The sequence below is a fragment of the Cydia pomonella genome, chromosome 1 (genome assembly GCF_033807575.1).
Source record: "Cydia pomonella isolate Wapato2018A chromosome 1, ilCydPomo1, whole genome shotgun sequence".
NCBI classification, from domain to species: Eukaryota; Metazoa; Arthropoda; class Insecta; order Lepidoptera; family Tortricidae; genus Cydia; species Cydia pomonella.
The window spans coordinates 19620795-19645435 of NC_084703.1; the positions used below are offsets into that span (position 1 = coordinate 19620795).

The 24641-nt window shown below is 35.8% G+C and overlaps 1 protein-coding gene across 3 annotated transcripts in view; it reads left to right on the top strand.

Annotated features, from left to right (window-relative positions):
* LOC133526756 (uncharacterized) overlaps nucleotides 1-23877 on the top strand; it is a 77216-nt gene extending 53339 nt beyond the window's left edge. For all 3 annotated transcript variants that reach the window (XM_061863490.1, XM_061863481.1, XM_061863473.1), the window contains 2 exons: nucleotides 829-8941; nucleotides 20640-23877. In XM_061863490.1, the coding sequence (XP_061719474.1) occupies nucleotides 829-8941; nucleotides 20640-22752 (10226 nt within the window). In that variant the 3' untranslated portion in view covers nucleotides 22753-23877. The remainder of the gene's footprint in view (nucleotides 1-828; nucleotides 8942-20639) is intronic.
* The last annotated feature ends 764 nt before the right edge of the window (nucleotides 23878-24641 follow it).

The window sequence follows — 24641 nt, forward strand, 5'->3', positions numbered from 1 at the left end:
TCGTCCACTTTACTAGCACGAACTTGTCTTGGGTTGTGACTTCTCTCGGGATCTTCCCTTATTCCTCACGTCTATTACTTTATATTCTATCAGGATCTATCAATAGTCCTTGTCTCTATACCGTAATACCATTATTCTGACGAAACGGGAGTCACTCTTTAAAATAATGTACATATGTACATACATAAATCGTGAAAGTTCGAGCAGATTCCCATAACGTCTAAGAGGTGGAAATTGTAATGTACAATTTTCTATGATCCGATATACTCTTCGAGCAGCACCGGCTTCCGACACGTTAGAAGGAAGGAGCCCAAGCGATATCTCACCGTACAAATCGTTCTGCCATTTTTTGCGGGGGGTAATGTGAATGTGTCATTCACTACATACAAAATCCAATCTGTAATGACGTTACAAATACATAGAAAATGACACACGTCAAAGACAAATCTTGCCCACAACGATCTCTTTTTGTGTATGGACGAGTCACAGCATGCACCGCTACAGGTACAGTTGTACCTATTCTTCGGCAGAGGGGATATAGTACGAATGCCGTCTCCCTTCCCGGCGTTGCTCGAAGGATATACTCATTCATATGTACTATTCATAGTTTCATTGCATTAATTAGACCCTTTGAATTATACATGTCGTGTGGTCTTCTTATGATCATTATTCGGTGGTACTTGGTGCCCTTGTTAAGGGATATACTTAACTTCATGTTATTTGTGCCTAATTCTTCTCGTAATTATGTTTGTATTATTTTGATGCTTATTAATAAATAATGACAATATTTTTGGAACAGGTGTTAATTTCATTTATTTTTGTTTTCAGCTGAAACAATTAGGAAAATGATAGCAGACTTGCCAGCGAAGCGTCACCGGGTACTCATAAATCCAACGAATCCATCTTTACGGCCTCGTATTAAACAAAGGCCAAAAATGTTAATGAAGAGGCGCTCGTCTGAAGAGCGTAGCAAACGTATAAAACGAAACAAGGAAATTAGCGAAACCCGACCGAGGCAAGGTACATCCGCTAATGACGCCACGTCGGCCAAAAGCGACGAAGATAACAAACCATTAAAACCCAAAATGAGACGTGTGACAAGCAAAACTCCACGACGATCCGAACCTGAGAAAAGAAAAACTTCAGTGCTCACCAGAGCAAAACGACCCAACCGCCAAGTAAAAAAAGTTGAAAAAAACGATAGCATTATAGATGCATCCAATTCTGCTTGCAGTTCAAAAACTGTTATGACGGAGGACATATTATTTGAAAATTTGCCACAAAGAATCGATGTCAAGAATGATGAATTCAAAACAAAAGAACATGCTGGGCAAGGTCAAGGCAGCTCAAACAACCGTGGCGGGCAGCGAGCAGGGAATAGTGGTCAAAACAGCAATTCAGGAAACAGCTGTGCCCCGGCTTCAAATGTCCCGCTTAAACATTCAATAGCTCGCCTGACAGCAGATTCGGAGAAGCATGATAAGTCTGTGCAATTTCACCATCTCTTTCTAATCCAGCAAGAATGTAACAATGTCAATCAACATGTGCAGTCAGGCCAACAACTATTATTTGAAAACGAAGCGGCAGTTCTCACTCTGGATAAACCCCCTTTACACTACAACAATAAGGGGCCATTAGATGCTCTACAAAAGAGTAAATTGAACAAGCCCCGAAAAGGACTCAATGCTTGCATTGCAATGCTGAAAAATAAACTAGTTGAGCCTGCTGCTGAATCAACTATACCTGCAGGCCATGTTTCCGTGCAATGTGGTGATGATGAACCACTATATTCAAAACCTGATACTCCAAAGCCTGCTATTGCTACTTTAGTAAGTAATGTCGAAAATGTGACGAAATTTGAAACAATATTTGAAACTAGTCAAAATAAGAGTGCTTCGCGTGTACTTGACGTAGAAACGATTCAATCCTCCAAACAGGATGCAAAAAATACTACTCTGTCAGTTCAATCACCCAACCGGGATACAGAAAGCATCGACGGCAATATTGAAGGTAAAAATCAGATAACATCGCAGAATTTATGTGAAGTCACAATGCCAGAGAAACAACTGGATCTTCCGGCAAAACATTTGCCGAGCCGCCAAAAATCGATGGTCAATGAGGTTCAAACAATCGAATTACCTTCTCATCCTCTTCCAATAACTCGAGCTACTGCACTAAAAGCAACCTCAAACAAAGAAACTGCTGCTCCTGAAACAGTGGTTTCCCTTGAAGTCGTCACCGTGGCAGCTAGAGTTCCTCCTCAAGAAAATTCTAAGCGTCCAATAGACAAAAGTGTTACTAATAAGTGGCCAAACACAGTTGTTAACGCTGGTATCGATAAGCACAACACAAAATCAAATGACGGACGACCTACGAGCCAGATTTCTGAAGATAATCAAGTGTTACCTGACCTTACTAAGCAAAGTATGACTAATCACCAAAGCTCTATAAACGAGAAAAAACTAAGTATAAAGGAACATAGTAATGTGTATTATGGAAATTGTTTGAATCTCCGACAGCAAACCGATCATCATTCAGATTCTGAATACAACTGTAAAGTGAATGTTGAGAATTTTCCTAGTGCAGAATTTAATCATGCCCCGGTTAACAATCGACCCGCTCACGCGAGTACTCACATTGAGTCTATCGTTTCGATTCCACTTGATCTATCCGGAAAAGCAAGTAATGTCAATGCCTCACAAGATTTGGCAAACACACAAAATACTTATTTGCAAGGAACTTCTTATGACACATACGAAACTTTAGATTTATCGAACAAAAGCCAAGACTTGGAGTATACAGGGGAAACAATTTCTTTACCTAATGACGAAATCGTTGATTTGAGCTTAAAATCTTCACATTTGAAGTCGGCTGAAGTTGTTGACATTTTAGGTAAAGATGGTGTCACCGATTTGTCCCTCAAAAGTTGTCTCGATGTTCCAACAGATCTCACGGTTAAGAAAAAAGCAACTGATAATTGCACAAAACCTTTAATGGAAATTTCAAATCCCCCGGCAAGTCGAGAATCAGCACCGATAAGAGAGATACGCAATCTCGATAAAGCTGTGAAGCCTCAAATCGATAACAAAATCTGCCATTTGCCCACTGCAGATCTCCATGTTAAAGACAAAAAAGTTAGTTGCGTTAATCTGACTACAACAAAAGAAAATGCAAATATAATAGACACAGTGCCACCATCAAAATCTGAGAATTTTATGAGTGTTACAGAAAACTCATTAGAGCAAGTTCATGAAAATGTACCCTCTGATTTAACATGCCTACAGAGAACTGAAGATATTTTAAAAGAACCATGTACACAACAACAAATTGCTGCATCATTTGGTAAAAGAGAAGACGAGGCAGATAAAAACCAAGAAAAGTATTTCCAAGTACATCCACGAACTTGTGATAGAACATTTCAAATACAAAAACCTATTTACGATCCCACGTTAAAAATACCGCAATATAAGATAAGAGTTGCAGCCACTGTTGATAATCCACTCAACAAAGACCTACCTGCTACTAATATGACGTCATCTCCATCTTTTCCGTTGGTTACTAATTACTCTGACTCAACCCAAAATTATACCCAAAGTGTGCTTACCACGACATCAGAAGGAAAACTTTCGCTTGGCACTCAAGATCAATTAACGTTTACTTTCGGAACCGCACCCCTTATTGCTCCCAGTTCGAATACTGCTAATATATACGCTATAACGAACACTGGTATAACATCGCATTTGAATAAATTTGAGAGCACTACGCCCGTGTACACATTAGCTAAAGCCTGTATTTCTGTTACCAAGATTGAATCTACGAATTCGACCACCTTGACAAATACCCTGTTGAGTATACCTGGAACTACAATAGCAAATACTACACCCGTTTATACATTGGCTGGTACTACTATCGGTATACAAGGAAATTATTCTCACTTTGTATCCGAGGTTCCTGCTAATTCAGCAAATCAGAAAACTGATGAAAAAATCCTTCCTAGCACCAACACTCAAGGTAAGACATATGAAAAAGAGTTGGAAATCCATAGAGAAAAAGTTATTAGTACCAATGTATTGTCAAATGTGGATCAAGATCCTGAAACAGCTAGAAAAATCGCCCTTTTACCTAAAGAACTGGTTGACGTCCTGGGTAACATGCCTGTAGACCACCGAAACAAACTACTTAATATTTTGCCACAGTACGTGTCAACATCTACTGGCTCAGATAGCGGCTTAAAAAGCGAACATTCTAATCAGTCTGAATCTACTAGCAAGTTGACAACACCAGAGCCGAACGAAGTATGTGGATCTAGTGTACAGAAAAATAAGCAAGAATCAGAATCAAAAATGACTTCTCCACTTCTTTCGTCTAATTCTGGTAAACCTTTAAATATTGAAAACACTGCATCACGGCCGCCTATAGCACACCCTACAACGTTGTCACTTAATCATTCGATTAATTCGGACGAAGATGTAGTTGCAGATGAATCCTTCGCTATACAAGCGCGTACAATTTCGAAAGATGAACCTCAAACTGACGCAGTTGTTACAAAATCGGACGCACTGGTAGAAAATTCTTTAACTGCGTCGACAGCAAAAAGATTGTCTTTAAGCCATAGTGTATCTGTGGATAAGATAATAGATTTGACAGAGGATGAAGCTGTGACACGCACTGAAATACATAACGAACCTATTGTTGAAGCGCCGCCACAGATGTCCTTACTAGTACACCCCAAACGTAACAAAAGCAACAACGACCAAACAGCTAGTCTAAGAGCAGTCCGCATCAAAGCTCCATCTGCAAGACAAAGATCAATTGACAGCCAACTGGCAAAATATACATCTATGGCACCTGTATTAAAAATGAACAACAATGAGCACGACAACGAGGTCGAGAAGTCATTACATGTTAATGTCTCATTGAATACTGACATTTCTCTAGCCATTCAACAAGCAGAAGTGAGCAGCACTCAACACAGTAACAAAAATGTAGCTGCGGAATGCAAGTTTCCTTCTGTAACTTCGCCAAATGTGCAGGAATCCAATTTAGACGAAACAAATAGCTGCACTAGAAGGCTCTCAACTGCGTCTAAAGACGAAAATATAAAAATTGATGACATACACAATATAAAATCAGTTGTTAAAACAACTCTCGTTACGTCGTCAGTTGTGAATAGCGAAATTAACAAGGATCCGCCCCAAGTAATTACTAAGGAATATATTTCACTTAAAAGTAACCTTGATACTAAATACATACATAGTATGAAATTAGATATATCTTCGGATGATAGCGATTCGACCAAGAACAATAGTGCAGCTATTACGAAATCGAGCTTAGATATTTCTGAATCGTATGACTTGCCAGTTAATTGCTCCACACCAAAGACTGGAAAGGAAACGGATGTTTTAATTACTTCACCAGAACGTCGCTTATCAGTTGCAAGTGAAGTTCAAGAGGATTCCGACGATGACTTGTCATTGGCAGTCATTTGTAAGCAAAAACAGCAAAATCTTCTAAAAATAGATCCAGTTAAAGATTCAAGTAATTCTGAGAAAGATGATATTGCAACCAAGAAAAAGGGAAAGAAAAGCGAGAAGAATATACTTGTGGCACATGATTCATCACTCGGTAATAATAATACTGTTTTAACAGTTTCCCTGGATAAAGAGAAACCAGTATCCTTTATGGAAAGTGATAAATATTCAACAAAGGCACCTGTCGAGGAAAGCCTCAAACAGAAAAACCGCAAACTTCGACGTAAAAATATTGCGAAAAATACGCAATTTGAAACAACCGACACAGCACAGAAGTCTGTTATGAACAGCGTTGCTGTCGATAACAAGAGCGATGAAGTCCATATAGGCGGTAGCGTTATAGATAAAAACACTAACCATAAAAATGACATTAAACTGTCTATTGGCACATCAAGGAAACGTTCAAAAGTAAACGAGGAAATCATAATAAATGAGACTATCAATGTGCCCAGAGGACAGGAAAATAATTATGAACCCGAAACTAAAGCATCACCTGTAAGAAAAAAAAATAAGAAAAAGAAAAAGACTCCAACATCACAACCAAATGGCGTGACTAGTGAAAATCAAGATGAAAAGAATAATGAAATAACTGAAGCTACCAGTAATAATAAAAATGCGACAGATCAGTCAGGGTCATCAAATACAAAAGAACGCGGTTCAAAAGTTTGTTCGGTTACTATTATCAATGAGACAAGTAATATGGATAATATTAGCCTTCCTGCCATTGTCGCCCCTGTGACGTCCTGTTCTAGTCTTGATGAAGCGAGTAACATGATAACACCATTACGACGCAGCAGACGGGTAAGATCACGTAATAATTCGGTTCCCGGGGAGGAGTTGCATGTTGACACTTTGCAGGAAAATAGAACTCCACTGACAAAAAAACAATTAATATTTTCAAAATTATTACTAGATGAGGAAAATAATGTGAAAACCTCTGACAGTGAAAACGTTGATGGTGATAAAGGTTGCGCTGGTGAAAACGTTGACAATTTAAGAAAAATTACAACATTAGAAGTTGTCACAAATAATGTGATGGAAGATAACGTTCCTGTTGATAGTAATATCAAAGAGAAAAACAAATCCATCAAGCGTAAAAAGTCAGCTAATTTGAAACGTAAATTCAAGAAGAAAAAGCCTATCAACACACAATTTAGTTGCGGTGAAGATGGTGTTGAAGAAGGTATTGATATTACTTTGCAAGACCAGAATAAAGACGGTGTTACAATATCACACGAAGAACAAAGGCCTTCTGAAACTCCTCCTCGTTCTTTTGACGATTCTGATATCTGCGCTACGTCCACTTCTGATACTGCCTTATTAACAGCACCAACCGTAGAACCAATTGAGATAGGCTTAGCGGTATCTATTGAAAAGCGCAAAAGCGGCGATTTGCCTCACATTGAACCGTTACAAAGTTCACAGCCCAAAAAAATTAAACTAAATGCCTCTGAAGTCACTTTAGATGTGCAGTGTATTGTAAATAAAGATCAGTCAAAATTCGAGGAAGAGCCTTTAATTACATCACATAGCATACACAGTACAAATGATACTTCAGACAATACCATTAGTAATACAACCAATGTAATTGAAGGACCTGATAGTCCTGATACTACTCCTAAAATATGCTTAGATGAAGAAAAACATATAGCACCTAAAAGTAATGAAAATTATTCCCGTGTTAAAACATGTTACAACACGCCGGCCGCTGGCAGACGTACGCGGTCAAAATCCGCTGTTATTAAGTCTGTGGTTTATGATCCATACGATATTGATATGGACGACATGATTGAACACGCGGAGCCATTACGACAACGTAAAACAAGTACAGAATACAGATCACCACCCAACGCTAAACAATCTACCTGTTCTAAAGAAAATGTAAAGATTTGTGAAGAGGATAGTAAAAAGTTGCAATCTTGCTCTAAACATGACGGAAATGATTCTGACGACTCATCGAAAAGTGATGTTCCATTAAAACAATATGTGGAAGAAAAGGAAAAGAAAATATGCGGTGTAGATAAGTCCATTTTAAACCACAAAAATGACGTCGAAAATGAACTCAACAGTGATTTGAGGAAGAGCAAAAAGAGCTCTATTATAGATAAGAAAAATAGACGTACGCTTGGCGTTTGTAACACCGACGAAGGAAGAGCTCAAGACGAAACAGACGAACAACTGCGATCGGAACAATTTATGGAAAGTTTTGGGTTCTTTTCAGAAAGGAAGCCTCGAAAGTCGAATTTATTAGCGACAAAAAAGATATCAGAAACATTTCATATTATTGCAAACGAAGCCGAAGACATGGTATATCAAGAACGAAATTCTAGAAAAGACCGAAACATGCAAAATGAAAATAGAAAATCAGTTGATAGAGACAGCAATTCAAAAGTTTCAAGGCAACGGTCACCCCTATCTAAGAAAACCGTCAAAAGAGGTCGAAAGAAAAAAAATTCAACTACCGTCACAACACCGAGTTATTGTAATATATGTAAGAAAGAGTTCCGTCGTTCTGACAATTTCCTTAGGCATCAAATTACCCTTTTACATGTTTCCAAAATGTCAGAAGTCGAAATGAAAATTAAAACGGTTCCCATTCAAGAAGAGCCAAACTATTTAATAGCCTATAAAGAACATCTAGATCGTCTCAAAATTATTACAGACAAAATGTTAAAACGCAAGAAAAACTCTAAATCGGCCCCGAAAGTTACCCCACTTTCATTAGAAGAGATTCTAGCAGATGTCAACAAAATCGTGAGAGAGCAACAGCTTTCACATAGAGGATTAAGTTGCGACGAAGAATTATTCTTGGATTGTTGTGAACTTTTAAAAGAGTCGCACAAGAAACAAGAGCCTGCTCCTGACATACCATCTATAATAAAAGATACAGATGATGTGCTATGTCCGTCACAAGCTGCCAATGTAGGATTAGACCTTTTAGGAAAAACTGACATTGATGTGAAATCTGACAATAATAAAAACGATGGCGACGTTGACTCCATAACTGCTAAAACTATTTTAGAAAGTGAGGAGGTCCGGAATTTAGAAAATGATTTAATCTCTGGTTTAAAGGAAGCTGCTAACAAGCAAGCAAGTACTCTGAACAAGTCTGCCATCGTTTTCCAGCAAACGGGGAATGATGTGGACCAAGATATATTACAAGACTTTAGTGACCACTTGTCGAGTCCTGCTGCTACTGAAGCACAATATGAACAGCTTAATAATTACGAGGAACGAGTCGAATTAAACGCTATAAAAGACAAGAAATATCCTGAATATAAAGAAAAGATGTATCCAGACGTTGAAGAATTTGACATGTTTGAAGATAAGTTTGATAAGATTAAGAGGAAATGTCGATCTCAAGCAGCAGCGGCAAAACAACCTCAACTTGTAGTTGAACCCAGTATCAGGTAATTAAAACACACGTAATTCAATATTTTTATTTATGATGTGTTAGTTTGCCCTCTAATATTTATCATGGGATCGAATGGGGGATCAAAACAGAACATTTTGTAACGTATAGAAAAAAAAAAGTTTGTTAAAATAATCTAGGTATCACGATTTACGTCGAATTTTACAAAATAAGTTTTTGTCATAAAATTAATTTCGGTCTTCATTAGCTCTATGTTCACAAAATATAGCATTGTCATGCAACATACATAACGTCAATACTTTAAAAAATTCTCATATCTCACACTGCTCCTCAAAGTGAAACGTAGTAACTCTGTATGTATCGCATGCATAGTAACAACATTTAAACAGTATTTTCTTGTGATTGAAAGAACAATATACGTAAAGTTTTTTTGGATTATTCCCAATAGTTACCCCCAAGTTGTTACCAGTGGTAACTACTGGGAATTTTTTTCACACCTTTTACCAGTGGTTACCACTAACTTGGTTTGGTGGTAACTACTGGGATTTTTTTCCCAGTAGTTACCATCAAAATGTCGTTAGAGTTCAATACTAATAAAACAATAGAAGTAGTATAGTATAAATATAGAGTGCTTTAATAAATAAATATAAGTCGATTAGTGTATCAGTAAACTGCCTTAAAAGTGATCAAAAATATTAAAACTGGTACAAACGAAAAAAAAAATTAGAGAAATTAAGTTTTGGATAATAATAATAATCATATTATTTATTGTGCACAACGAAAACATGATTAAATACAGCAATTAACATTAAAAAAAAACTAAGCAACAACAGGCGGTCTTATCGCTAAAAAGCGATCTCTTCCAGACAACCTTCATAAATTATCCCTGAATAAAATTATCCTTAAATTAGAATTTATTTCTCCAACAGAATATTACAATCCAATCCACTTACATAGAGAAATACAAGCAATCATAATACACATTATTTACATAGTGCACGAATAGCATAACAAAACTACTTATCTATTTCTGTAAGAAAAAAGTGGGTACGTATACGTACTGTGTGAATTAGCAACTCGTAAGCCAGTACAATACGGTGAAATTGTCATCGCGCGAGCGCGGGCAGACCGGGCTGTCGCGCTAGAGATACGCGTTTATACTGGTTGGTCTGAGCGGTCAACACGTCCATCGAGCTCGCCCAGCAGTTGGCGATAACAGTCCTACAACATGCATGGGGTTATGTTACGTGTTAATAATCGCTGCGGCATTCTATCATATGCGCCGATAGAAATATAATCAATGTAGTTTGTTGATATTTAATTTTTACGTATAATAAATATTTTACTTTGTTTTATTTGAATTTATTACATTATATTAATTATTGTATTATATGTTTTTTTTCCTTTTTGGCATCAACATCGAGAGCATGAGAACATTTATCTTATTAATTGTAAATTGTTTTAATTGTGACGCTATCTACGAAATGTCAAGGGCGCTTACGCCACAATGCGTAGCGCAACGTTATATTCATATAGGAGCATCGTTGATAATGGCGTAAGCGCCATCGACGATAAAGTCCCTTTCAATAAAGAATGTCACAATTATACGAACGAACAAACAAATCAGTCATACACCGATTTTTTTATCACTTTTTAGTCAGTTTACTGAAACGTAATCGACGTATAATTTTATTAAACTAATAACGAATTAACTTATAATTAATTCGACTTCTAATGAATTATTGATTAACGCACTCTATATTTATACTGTTTTTATTAGTATTGAACGCTTACCAAATTTTGGTGGAAAAAAATCCCACATTTTACCAGTGGGAAAACTAACTACTGGGGAAAAAAAATCCGAGTAGTTACCACCAAACCAGTGGTAAAAGGTGGGAAAAAATAATCCCAGTAGTTACCACTGGTAACAACTTGGTGGTAACTAGTGGAAATAACCCGTTTTTTTTTTTAAAGTAGAGACGATAAGTACGTGAAGTTTCAGCTTTATTGAATAATGGTAAGTGGGTGTAATTTATTTTGCTTGCAAGGTTGATTAGATTACAGGCATATAGACAATGGGATGAAACTAAATAAAAACTGAAACGTTTAATCTAAGCTTTTACATAAATTTGAGCCATACTTAGTCAGCAGCGGTATCATGGTCGCATTTTTATCACCAGTCATGCCATGCGTCACTTTCGCACTTATATACTTGTTAGAACGTGACAGACATAGTGACAAGTGATAAAGAGCCGACCATATTAGCCCTACTGGTCATAAGTACTGTTAAAAAGGTTTTGACTGATAAAAAAATCTCTTTCTCTTGGGTTGAAAGCTTATTTAATGCTAAATTACTTACAGTATAATTATAATTCTATGTAATATTCGGAATATGTTATAAAAACATGCAAAAAATACGCGACCTGTCGAAGGTGATTTTGATCCCTATATATGTATTTATTTTTCTTTTTTACATAGTTGAATCTTATATAAAACAAAAGCTGGCTCTGTTATCTTTCTTAAAATACATAATTCATGTTTTTTGGATTGCCAAAGTCGCAAATGTACGTGTTTTACCAAACCTACTCGTTGAATGGCAGTCAAAAAGTCAGTACAGACTTGTCGGAGTCGGAGAACTAAATTCTGGTGATAAAATAACATTCTAATAAACAGTTGTACCCATTTTATTAATGTGAGACTGATTTTTACTCCCTTTTGTAAAGTATATTTTTTCTGCGCGCACCACTCGATCGAGTTGGACGTGTGTCATTCGTTTTCTACAACATTAATAAATTTATATTTTTAACGTGTTACTAATAGCGACCTTAACACAAAATATTCTCCTAAACATTTTTGGAGTTACGTAAAATCTACAAGGGGTGGATCTAACTACCCTAATAAATTTACAAATGGCAACACTGAAATAACAGATGCTGAAGAAATTTGCAATGCCCTTAACAAATTCTTTGAAAGCGTATTTGTACCTCCATGTAACTATAGTACTTACTGCTATCGGCCCCCCAATCCATACACAAGTGACGAAATTGTTAGCTCTGTGAACGTCTCTGAACCTGTCGTATTAAAGTTACTAAGTTCACTAAATAAAGATAAGGGTGCCGGCTGCGATGGCATACCATAAAATATTCTTGGCATCATGTGCTAAGTCTTGCCTTACCTATTACATTACTTTTTCGTAGATCACTTAAGGAGTGCGTACCTATTCCCTACAAACTGGAAACAAGCTCAAATTGTACCCGTTCATAAAAAAGGGTCGAAATCTTTATTCACTAACTACCGACCGATATCGATTCTTAATTCTATTAGTAAACTCTTTGAAAGTTAATCTTCGATATAATTTACCCCGTTATAAAACGCGGTATCCCCGATTTTCAGCACGGTTTTCTTCGCGGTCGTTCTACCGTTACCAATCTTGCTCTGTTCTCCAATTTCGTTCTTTCCGAAATGGAAAATGGCGGTCAGGTTGACGTGGTCTACACGCATTTTGAAAAAGCATTTGATCGTGTAGATCACGACATCCTCCTCCACAAGTTAAATAACCTAGGGATCCATGGCGACCTTCTTCGTTGGGTAAGTTCTTACCTAAATAATCGTTCCCAAGCTGTTGTTGTAGGCGGATTCAGGTCTAACTATATTTCTATTCCCTCTGGAGTGCCCCAAGGGTGGCACATGGGCCCTCTTTTCTACAACGCCTACATTTATGACATAGGCCAAGTAATAAAACACTCTTAACATCTGTTATACGCGGATGATAAAAAGATTTTTCTACGCGTGCGGTCAGTGGATGATTGCAAACTCTTACAAAATGACTTGTATATCCTATTGGATTATTACACTGCAAATATAATAAATCTTAGTATCAAGAAATGCCAAACAATAAGTTTTACTAGAAAAAAAAACCAATTGAATTCTCATATCGTTTTAATACTGTACAAATAGAAAGGGTGTATTTAGTTCGCGATGTAGGAGTTTACTTCGATAGCAAAATGTTATTTTCAAGCCACATAGACATAATTGTGACTAAAACTTACCGTAATCTTGGCTTTGTTATCCGCACATGTAGTCCTTTTAGATCTCCACTTACGTTACAAGTTGTATTTAATGCTTATGTTCGCAGTATTGTTGAATATGCCAGTCCTATTTGGTCTCCATGTTACTCTATATATAAAGATCGCATTGAACGCATACAAAGAAAGCTTGTTAAGCATATTAACTACAAATGTATGAAAATTGCTATGCATACTTCGTATAAAGAGAAATGTAAACCTTATGGTTTACTTTCGCTGGAGGATCGACGTCTCCTGCTGGATATGGGGTTACTTTTTGATATCATTCGAGGACGTTTAGATTGTTCTGAAATTCTTAATTTCATTTCCCTAAGACGTAAGGGTGCGTCGTACTAGACATACAGCATTATTAAACATACCTTACCATTCTACCAAATATGTTAAAAACTCTGTCTTTGCACGTATCTCAAAAATTTACAATAGTAAATTCAAAGATATCGATTTGTTTCTCGGATCCAAACACTTATTCAAATCTATAATAATAAAGGTTGTATCGGCTACTAGCCGGGGTAATCCGTAGAATACATTGTATCGGTGAACTAATTACGCTATGGTTACCCTTTTTGCAGACGATACACATGTGGGCTTGAAAGATACAACCTAGCTAATTTGGAACAAAAAATCAAGAGTATCATGATAACGCTTGGAAAATGGTTTAATGCTAACGGAATTATTTTAAACTCGATCAAAACTACACTATTGACATACCATAATAAAAATATAATTGGCAGCATAAACATTAGTGACATAGGATTAACAAATGTAACTAACCCAATATTTCTAGGATATCACATTGACAATAAAACAAACCACTCATTTCACATTGAAAAAAATTGTAATAAAATTGCTTCTGGTAATTACCCGCTATTAAAACTGAGGCCCTTAATAAATCGTAAAACACTTTTATCGGCTTACTACGCACTTGTTCACGCTCATCTAAATTATGCCGTAATTACTTGGGGCAATGCGGTTGGAATACAAAGAATTCTTATATCACAAAAACTAGCTGTAAGAATTATATTTAGCTTACGCAAAGGCAGTACAGCCAGAGAATTCTTTATAAAAAGGAGAATCATGACAGTAGTTTCATTATTTATATTTAATAGCCTGTTAGAAATCCACAGAAGCAAAAATGATTTTAAAACACGGAAGGACATTCATACATATAACACGCGTAATAAGGATAAACTATGCGTTCCTTCGACGAAGCTAGTAAAAACATTTAAGCAAGGTATCTCCCTAAAAATTACCCTTTACAATCTATTGCCTCTACACATAACTAATTTAACATGCATACAATTTAAAAATAAACTTAAACGTTTCTTCTAATTAAATCCATTTTACTCAATCAATGAATTTACAGATAAAATGAAAAATTATGATTTTATTATGTAAACTAATTCTAAGCGTAGGTGCTTTTATACTGTATTATATTGATCTATTTGATGATTTACCATTTAATATACTTTGATTTATATAATTTTGTCTACCTATATACCTAATAAGACATTGCATGATTAGTTTTAGCAATGACCTGTATTTTGACATGCTAGATGTAACGTTCTGTTGTTACTTGGCCAAATAAAGAAACTTGAAACTTGAACTTGCTATGGTATGCGAATAAAGTTTACTGAGCGTTTCTACTCCTGGTATCTTAATCAACTTATTATATAACTAATTAAAATTATGTAAATACATATATATACAAACACTGGTTCTAGACCTAGCTTACACAAAATATTGAAATATTGTTTTTTAATATATGCCTACCTCATTATTCAATTCAATTAATCAGAGTATACAAAAGCTTCTTTACTGTATACAGTGAAAGTTGATTAAGTGGGACCTGGATTAGTGAGAAACTTCCATAGCTGGGACTCATGGTGAGGTCCCGACCTATAACTGAGATTAGTATTTTGGATGTTATAGTCACATTTACCTCTATAATTGAGACAAAGAGCTTATTTACCCTTTTGCTCTATTGTTTTTTTTAGAATGTTATAGGAATCGACCTCTGTATCTGAGATAACGTCAATCTATGACCTCTTTAACTAGGACTATTCCAGAACAATTCTTGATTTTTTTTACTAATTCTTCCTTTACCCACAAATTCCGCATTTGGTTAATTGTGTCTAAAGGTCTTCAAGTTTTATTAACTTAGTTTAAATACTTAAAGTAAATAAGTAACATGAAAAACCAAATTTTGGACTTTAACTCCGCCTTTTATACGATAAGTTCTTTTTTTGTGCTATAAAGATTAAAATAAATAAATAAAATGGTGAGACGCAATAAAGCCTGTATCAAATGTAATGTGACAAAATCTATCATTTGTAGAATCATTAAAAATAAATTGGAAAAAAATATTAAAATGGCTTTTAAAAGTTCACTCAATGTTCCTAAGGAAAAATAATATTTTACCTTATATTTATTGTCAAAAAGTACAACTCATAAGTACATAATGTTTACAAAATAACTTACTAACTAACCAGCTCTATAACTGAAATAACCTCTATTTTCACCTCTATTAGTGGAACCCTCTGTAAAGAGAGACATTTTATTTATACCTGCCTACTGCCTAACTGAGACCCTGGGTAAGTGGAATACCTCTTTAAGTGAGACAAATCGGCATGTCCCTTGCAGTTCAAGTTATCCAGGAATCACTGTATTTGATTAGCTAAATGTGTCTCAATAAGTGCTCAATCATGTTCACTAATGTATACCTACTATTCTGTAACTACCTTCTTAACTATTTACTAAGATCACGATTTGACCTTGTGGATTGCTGTAATTGGCTGTATATATATAAAATTTTAAAATTGCACATGTAATTATTATAAACTGTTGTAATACTGAATAAAAAAAAAAAAAAATAATAATGTTTCACAATCGATGTAACGACAATCCCAAAGTAAACAGATCGTAAATGAAGACGCGATCGAAATTTTAAACGAATTATATCAAGTTTTGATCAATATAAAACAAGCTTTCAAATAATGGCAAACTTTTTTTTTATTAAAAGGTTTGTATTACATTTTATCAGTCAAAAACTTTGTGACATAAGTTATAACTTAACTAAGTATAATTAGGATATTAACACTGCTTTTCAAACGTACTCGTTCTTTTCACTAATTAGGGATTCAGTAGCTAACCGCGCTGCATAAAAGATAGATGTTTGACAGATTAAGGTTTGTCTCGAAAAATTCACCATATACATTTTTCAACTATAATAATCATCTTATAAGTGATAACAAATGAATGTATTCCTTATTACGAGCAGCTAACGGTTATTTTAGAGTGGAATAGGTTTGTAGGTAAAATGCACATTTTACAGGTTTGGTTAGATGTACTCAGTGGCCTAGCTGGCATGGGTGGCACCCGGTGCATTAGAATATTCCATATTCCATAGCTTAGAATTTACTCCTTCGCTTTCATTTTAAATTCCATGAACTCTCAATCTGGCGGTTGTTGCCTCTGCGTGCGGTGTGCGGTCTATGACACGGACAAGAACAGCATTAATTACACCCTTACATTTTATAAGTGTCATAATGGATGGCATATGCGTTGGCTTCGGTTCCGCGCACGCCTCCTAAATGTCCGGGTGAACAGTCCCGTGAAAGACACAAATAAATAATTTATGATAAAACAATTTTTTAATTTATAGTTCCGCGAAAGACAAATGATTTATGATTAAACAATTTTTTTCATTATTTTTTTGTTTAAGTAAGTAATTTCTGATTAATTTAAATTTACTGAAACTCCTCTCACATGAAGCTAATGATTTAGCATATTGTTAGAAGTTTTGAGTAACTTTAGTGCGACCATTTGCGAGATTGCGAGGTTTGGAAGAAATTCTCTTTAATCCCATTTTACAAAGAATTTCAAACAGTCCATAGTCACCCACTTAGAAGCAGTAGTAACATTGGTCCAGAGTCACCGAATTAGAAACAGCGACAAAAATAATCACATCATTAAAAAAACCTTCACAATGGTCCTGAATGAAAAAGAAAAACCGAGTCACAAACATATTATTGTTACATTCAAGGTGCCCACGGTTAAAAGAGTTTTTTTTAGGTTATGAAAAAAATTTTTTTCGACTTTTTCAAAGTTCAATGTGTTATTGTTGGTGAGTATACATATGTCAAACTGATTACAGTGGTGGTAAATAATTATGTATAGCACTATACCCTGCCTGATGGCGTACATAAACTTGAATAATTTCCTTACATACATTCGAAATAAATTTACATATCTCTATAAATACCTAGCTATTATTAATATTAAAAATCATGTCAAATCAGAAGCTTTAAATTTATACGGCAAAAATTAAGAAATAGTGTAAAAACAATTATGAATAAAAAATGACAATAGTTTATGCTTAAACTGATTTAAGGATATTGTAAATTTGTTATAAATCTTACTACCTAAGCTGAACACACTTTTGTGCATTAGAGCAGTATTTGCGGAATCAGAAAAGAGATTAACAAATACCTCTAACAAATACCTCAGAGACCGTCCTGAATAGTGTTGAGTTTGTTTTGATGTACATGGCAATTTTAAAAATGTAGAAGCACGGGAATGTAAGAATGATTAGGTCTTTAAGATGTGTCACACAGCTATCTGTTAGATGAAGCGCTTTCATGCTTTTCTTCTTCTGTGCCATAAAGACGGCTTCCCTGTTGACTGATTTACCCCAATAGATGATCCCATAGCTTATGCTGTCCAATTTAAATGATTGTCAATCTGAAATGGGTGACACCCGGGGCGCGCCGCCCCCCTTTAGCTACGCCACTGGATGTACTATCTCTTAGTGTCAGTTTGCTATCGGAATCGATATCGAAGTGAAGCATGTGCCCTATCCTATCGCACACTGTCCAAAACTAAAAGGTTTAGGTCGACGATAAAGGGAAGCCCGTGAGCAATCCGACACTTATTGAGAACAGATGTAAAGTATAAGAAAAATATCGTTACCCTTCATTTTACAGCTGAAATAGATGGCGCCGTACTGCGCATGTTTTCTCGTCACTGAGTTAGGCCGTTTATGTTACTCTCGGTCGGCAATACCCAATATCCCGGCGTCTGAAGTACATTTTTTGAGAGTAGATAGTCTATTTCCTTTATTCGCGTATTGGTCGCGTATTTCCGGGTATGAATTTATAAATAGGTTTAGGGGTCATCCATCAATTACATCACACGAATTTCTAGGTTTTTTGACCCCTCCCCCTCCTCGTCACATTTGGCAAACCCCTCCCCCCTGGTGTGACATCACATTTTTCGAATTGGCTATTATTAATATTTTATCAAATTATTTTTGATAAAAGTATTATTAGTAATTTTATAACACAAAACCGATTAGGAAAGAAAAATAAACAAATATCGTTCCAAAAACTCATTATTTAACTTTACAACGAATAAAAAAAAATCGATTACTGATGATTTTAAAGTGACGTCACAAAGTTGGTGACTCCCCCCACCCCTTGTCACAACATGTCACATCTTGACCCCCTCCCGTGTGATGTAATTAATGGATGACCCCTTATGTGTATGTATAGTTATAGTCATGCACATTATGAAAAAAAAAGCTGCACTTTAAGATGCATGGTGATAGTAGATCACCCTTTACAAGCCGAGGTTTAGCGAGGTCTGTTAGGAAAAAGACAAAAATTCCACAAGATTCAGGGATTAACAAATATTGGAAAATTTTATACCATTTTAAAGAAAATAACTTTTATAACGTAAAAAAATAAAAACTAAATCTCTTGAAACAATATTATTGTGAAATATTTTAAAACCTATTTATTCTCTTTTGCGCTATATTCTTGCAAATAATGTTCTAGACTTTGAAGAATGTCTGAAAATAAGTATTTCATATTAAATTTAAATATATGATATGACGAAAACCACATCAAGATCGGTTAAGCAGTTTTTGAGATACAAGTTTCGGAAGTTGGCTTACTTTTATTTATACGGATTTTTTGGCTTATTTAGTCCAAAAAGCGTATATGTAGTAAAGTTTTAGTAAATAAGGAGGCATTTACTTAGTCTACATTAGGGATATGTATGTATATCTAATATCATTATAATATTATAATATATTATATTAAACGTTCTCTTTTCTCGACTTTAAAATTCGGTATCTAGTCGATGTCCCGCCCTGAGACACTCAGGAAAGAGGAGCATCGGCTTCCCCAATATATATGGTGTTTCCCAGTACTTTAGATAGAATAGTAGTTGTTTGTTATAATTAATTTAACTTTTAGGTTTATTTCTGGTTTTAATTTTTTATCAGAATGCATTTTGGACCCATGTTTACAAATAAAAAGTTGTTTAAGACTATATTTATTTTAAAATTAATTGTGTTTTTTTTACAAAGCTGTTTTCTTTCGATTGACACTAAATTTATCTTAATCGGATAATTTGTGGTTTTTTTTCTGTTGTAACAGACCTTGCTTTACCTCGACTCCTAAGGGACGAAATTACGGGTGCTTCGAAAAAAAAAAATCGTTTTATTGGATTAATGGGTTGGGTTAACTTAAAGTATTGAGAAGTTTTATTTTAGAATACAAAAAAAATTACCATAAGCTATTAGTTTTTGGATTATATAATGACGAACTGGAGCATATTCGACATTATATTATAAGCAAACAATAATACCTATAATATAAAGTCCACCTTAGAATTTTTGTAGTGTTTTCTGACCGTCCGCATAATGCTTTGGACAACGTGTTGGTCAATATTCACAACTGTTTTTACCATTACTTTTAATTATTTCGGCATATTAGCTTCTCGTCCATTAAGGGTCATCTTTCAGAATATTATTCCACTGAAATTGATGGCGCTTTAGAAACGTTTGAAGAGTTGCATGTTTTGGTAAAAATGTATGTGATGGTGTTTTTGGCTAATTTTAGGCCCTTGTGGCAAAAGTACTAAATGATTCCATACTTCGAATGTCCTTAAGGCTCGATCGACTACTGGATCTAAGACCAAGGTTTTTGGCCAATGTTCAATTACATTTAATATGTGTATAGCGATGGATGGTAAGTAATTTCGAGAATAAAATAAAATTTACAATGAAAGTTGTCCAAAGTGTAATGGAAACAGTCAGAAGCAAGCTACGCGAAGTTAAAGAAAGGGAGCATTTTGCTATATTATAGCATTTGCTTTTAATGCTGGATATGTTCTAGTTTGTCATTATAAAATCCATAAAACTATAGCTATTGTCTTTATTCTCTGGTTTTCGAAAATAAAATTTCTCATTACTTTAAGCCAACCCGTTAGTGATAACGATTCTGATAAATATAATTTTCAATGAGATTATGTATCATTTTCAAAGTGAATTAGGCGAAATTGGTATAATTTTTTTTACAAAGAAAGACGTAGATTAAAATGTTATCCTCCTTATTTATTTTATTATGAAATAAAGTAATTATAGACAAAACCAATACGAAGGCACACTATTGCAAAATATTTGTAGCAGCAATTAGAAAAGGACGGTGTACGGCGCCAACATTTTATGGCAACTAGACTGCTAAACATAAGCGCTTGTGAACCTAGTTTACCAGTACTTTAGTCTTAGTATTCCTTTGTCTATGGTATTTATACGACAAATACAGCATTTTCATGTTATACAAAAACAAAACCTTTTATTTTCAGTCGGAAAGGACGCAAAAAGATTGACAAGAAAAAAGGAAAGAAAAATTCCAAGAAAAACCATCCGAATACTGTTCTCACTAAAGGGGCACTGAAAGGCTTCGACGGAATTAAAGTATCCATTCCAACATCTGATATAAATATATCTGCAATTGTATCACCTTTGGACGGCTCGCATAAAAAGAAAAAGAAAAGTACTTTAAAGAAGAAGAGAGAAAATAAAAACTCTGAATCAAGTAGCAAATATGACAGTGACCATCCTCTTAATGATAGCTCCGCTTCCCTGAAAAATGTTGATGTATATGAATTCATGGATAATGAAGATGTAGAGTTATTCGAATTCAGACCATCAACTTTAATGGAGAGGTTTAAAAGCATCACCAACAAGGACACCCCGAGTACATCAAAGGTCAACCCCGTCGTCGAGGAGGCTGACCACTCCAGTGCCAGCGGCTCCGACGGCGACGACTTCGTCTACATGTCAGATGATTATGTTTGCAGTGATGATGAAACTGAAAACAGCTTAATGTCTTGTGACGTGAGTAACACCAAAATTTCTGCTGACACCAAGAAACTCTCGTCCCAAATGAAAAAAAGAGACGCAGTTGAGAAAAACGCAGTAATGGGGAAAATTTTCAAAAACAACGCTGTACGAAGTGAAAAGAAAACAACCAAGAGCAAAGAACTGGCCAAACCAAAGGCCAATCTCGACCAGCTTTTTGATAGTTTACTTGAAGATGAACCGAGTTCTTCGATGCTGAACGATGAATCGCTGCCTCTTAATGACGAAGCGCCTTATGCTTCAAAATACGAAAACATTATAGCGTCCCCAAGTCAATCTGATGAATTGTTACCGAAATATGAACAATACCATACCAAGAAAAAATACAATTTAAGTACAGACAAAGAGAATTACTCATCAAAATATAAAAATCATTCATCGGATAACGATGATGATGATGAGCCTTCACCTTTTGTTGATTACGGCCCATCCACTTCAAAACTCTGTTTAAAATCATTTATTAGCGATCATAAAAGTACAAAACCTGGGCTACGTCCATCGTTATCACCACCTGAATTAAAACCAGTTTCCCCAAAGAAATGCGATAACACATCGCTGAAAAAACATGAACGAATGTCTATGCAAGACGACTATTTAGAGGACACAGGAGCTACGAGAAAAGGAAACGATGGAATGAAAAAAAGCAATTCTAAATCCAAAGACGATAGATCGCCCGTAAGAAAAATAGGCGATAGCTTCGGAATTTCCAGTGATTATAACGAAATTGGACTAGAAGATTTTACATCAGACGAAACAGGCGTAGCGAGACAAAGGGCACGTAGAAAATGCACAGTAGGAAAACAAAACATTCTCGCTGAAACCTGGAGCTCAGAATCAGAGCCCGACGGCGGCCCACCTCGACCAAATAGTGCGGGCTCCATAGCTTCTGGAACAACTCGCAAAAAGAAAGGCAAAAAGAAAGATTGGCAACATACGGCCGGGCGGCGAACTAACAACCGCCATATTTCTTTTAAGAAACAGGAAATTGTAAGCAGAGTATCTAGTAGTATTCGCAACACCTCGATGCATACAAGCGGTACTAGCAGCAGTGAAGTCGTAGACAATATTAGCTCAGGAAGTACACTTGTACCACTCGGATCATCAGAGAGAAGTGAGCCTAGCACCAGTGCAGCAAGTGCAAGCGGCGGCGGTTGCATGTCTGTGGAGGAACCGCCGGCTATTCCATCTACATCATCGGGCGCAAGTATATCGTCTCCTTCCGCCGGGCCTTCTACGTCGACAGAAGAACCGTTGGAGCCGACGTTCCTCGTGCCGGCCGAGCCCGGCACGTCGGGCGGGGTACGCACCCGCATGTACTACTGGTCCTCGGACGGTAGCGACAACGAACAAGTGCGCGAGGCGCTTGCTCGCGAGGAGCTGGCGCGCGCCGAGCGCGAGCACGCGCGCGTCGAAGACGCGCAGCAGCAGCAGCAGCAACAACAGCACGGCTGGATCGTCGGCGATAGCCATAAGAAATTAGTTACTATGTTAGCACACGCGAAAGGTCGAAAGCGTAATAATAATAACGACGACAAACGTCATAAGACGGAGTAAGTTTAGAATAATAATTAGCGTTTATCAATGTTGTAAATATGTTGTATATAGTTACTGATTTAGTTCTTTATGAAATGTCATTTTTCATGACATTTGACCAGAATTCTTATATGATACATTTCATTAAATTGAGTTGTGTAAATACTGTAAATCTTTTTACAATCTGTTAGTTAAATCTTTGTCCCTTGCAGTATGGTAGCATAGTTAAATAAAAATATTTCTATTATGAATTTTATTAAAAAAATCATGATTCGTGGTGTCAATGATATCCATATTTTATTTTTCTTGTATTTCGTGGCAGGTGTACATATTGTATATTATTGAAGAGCATAATTTAGTTAATTTATGTATACATACACTAGTGCTGGTTTGACACCGCTGCAGAGCCTGCAGTACGAGTACGTAGATGATTGTTTTGATGTAACGTAAGAATGATATTATTTGAAGTTGTCACATTTCCCTTAGACAGGGTTCACTCAGGGTGTGGGTTATTAATATGAGATCGCATCTTCCTTCATGTGCTTGCCCATTAAAGTATTAGTGCTGATTATTAAGTGTAACTTATAAAAATATTTATTAACTTATGGTGGGAAAACATTTGATAAGTTGAGATATCGCATTAATCTATTCACATTCTCTGTATTAATAATAATTCTTGCTGCATTATCGCATTTCTCTTAAAAGTGTTAAGGAATATCTCAAAATTTATGTTAGGAAACGAAATATTTCTGTGAGTAATCATTAAGTGCATGCATTAAATATATCGCTAAAATAAAATTATTATGTGTTCCTTACATTTCATAAGCAGTATGATTTGTCGGTAGTGTCCAAAGGGGCTGACGGCGAGGTCTGGTTCATTTGTCATGTGTTAGTTTTATAAATGTACTATATTTTATGTAGTTGTAATACCAATGTCATGCATTATAATGTAGTTCTTTTTCTAGTCCAGATACGGAAAGACTAAATAGCCCCATTGTCAGCCTCGGAACTATGTGATCTTATTTTCTGGTGTAATGATTTAAAGAAAGAAGACTTATTGTTTTAAAGTTTACGTAATTATCAGTAAACTGGATTTGTGTTTAAAACAAAAAAAGTTTAAGTCTTGAATAAAGCTCAATGTTGAAACGTCTGTATTATTAATTATTCCACATTTGCTTCATGGTCCAAGTGGCCCGGATATATATTATATTCTGTGGGGTATCCATGGCAGTTAATTCATTTGTTAATTAGCTATCCAATACTTTACTTGGACATTGTGGAACAGGCCCTTAGTCTAACAAAGTATTGGAAAACGCATAAAAAAACACTATTCAGAGGTTGACTCGACAGCGAACGAAAAAAACGAAGACTAACGCCAATCAAACAAAATATCAGCGTAAAAGTGGCCCCACTACACGCAATACTAATAACGGACCAATTGCAACTCGTCAAAGTTCTGTACCCCTGGTGTAAATAAATTCGATTTTGAAACGTGACGTACGCGTTTGCGTTTAGTCTCATTTTGTATTGAATTTAGAAAGAGCGCGCCAAGCGGGACGTTTTGGAAACTCAAAATCCTATACAAAATGAGACTTAACGCAAACGCGTTCGTCACGTTATGATGTCGATCAAAGTTACACTAGGGGTACTGGTCTTGTTTTCTTCGACGAAACTTCATTTGACCATGATTAGTCAATTTAAACCACCCGAACTACGATTGGTCTATTATAAAATGAGGCGCTGTGATTGGCTGTAGCGTTGTCACTTGAAAATATACGAGGGCTGCTATTTATATATCCGGAAACCGGGATTACAATCTTAAATAGTATATTTGACCTCCATGGTAAAATTTGAACTTTTTTAAGTACTGACCGGTGTATTTTTTCTTTCTTATTAACGCTAGTGTTTTG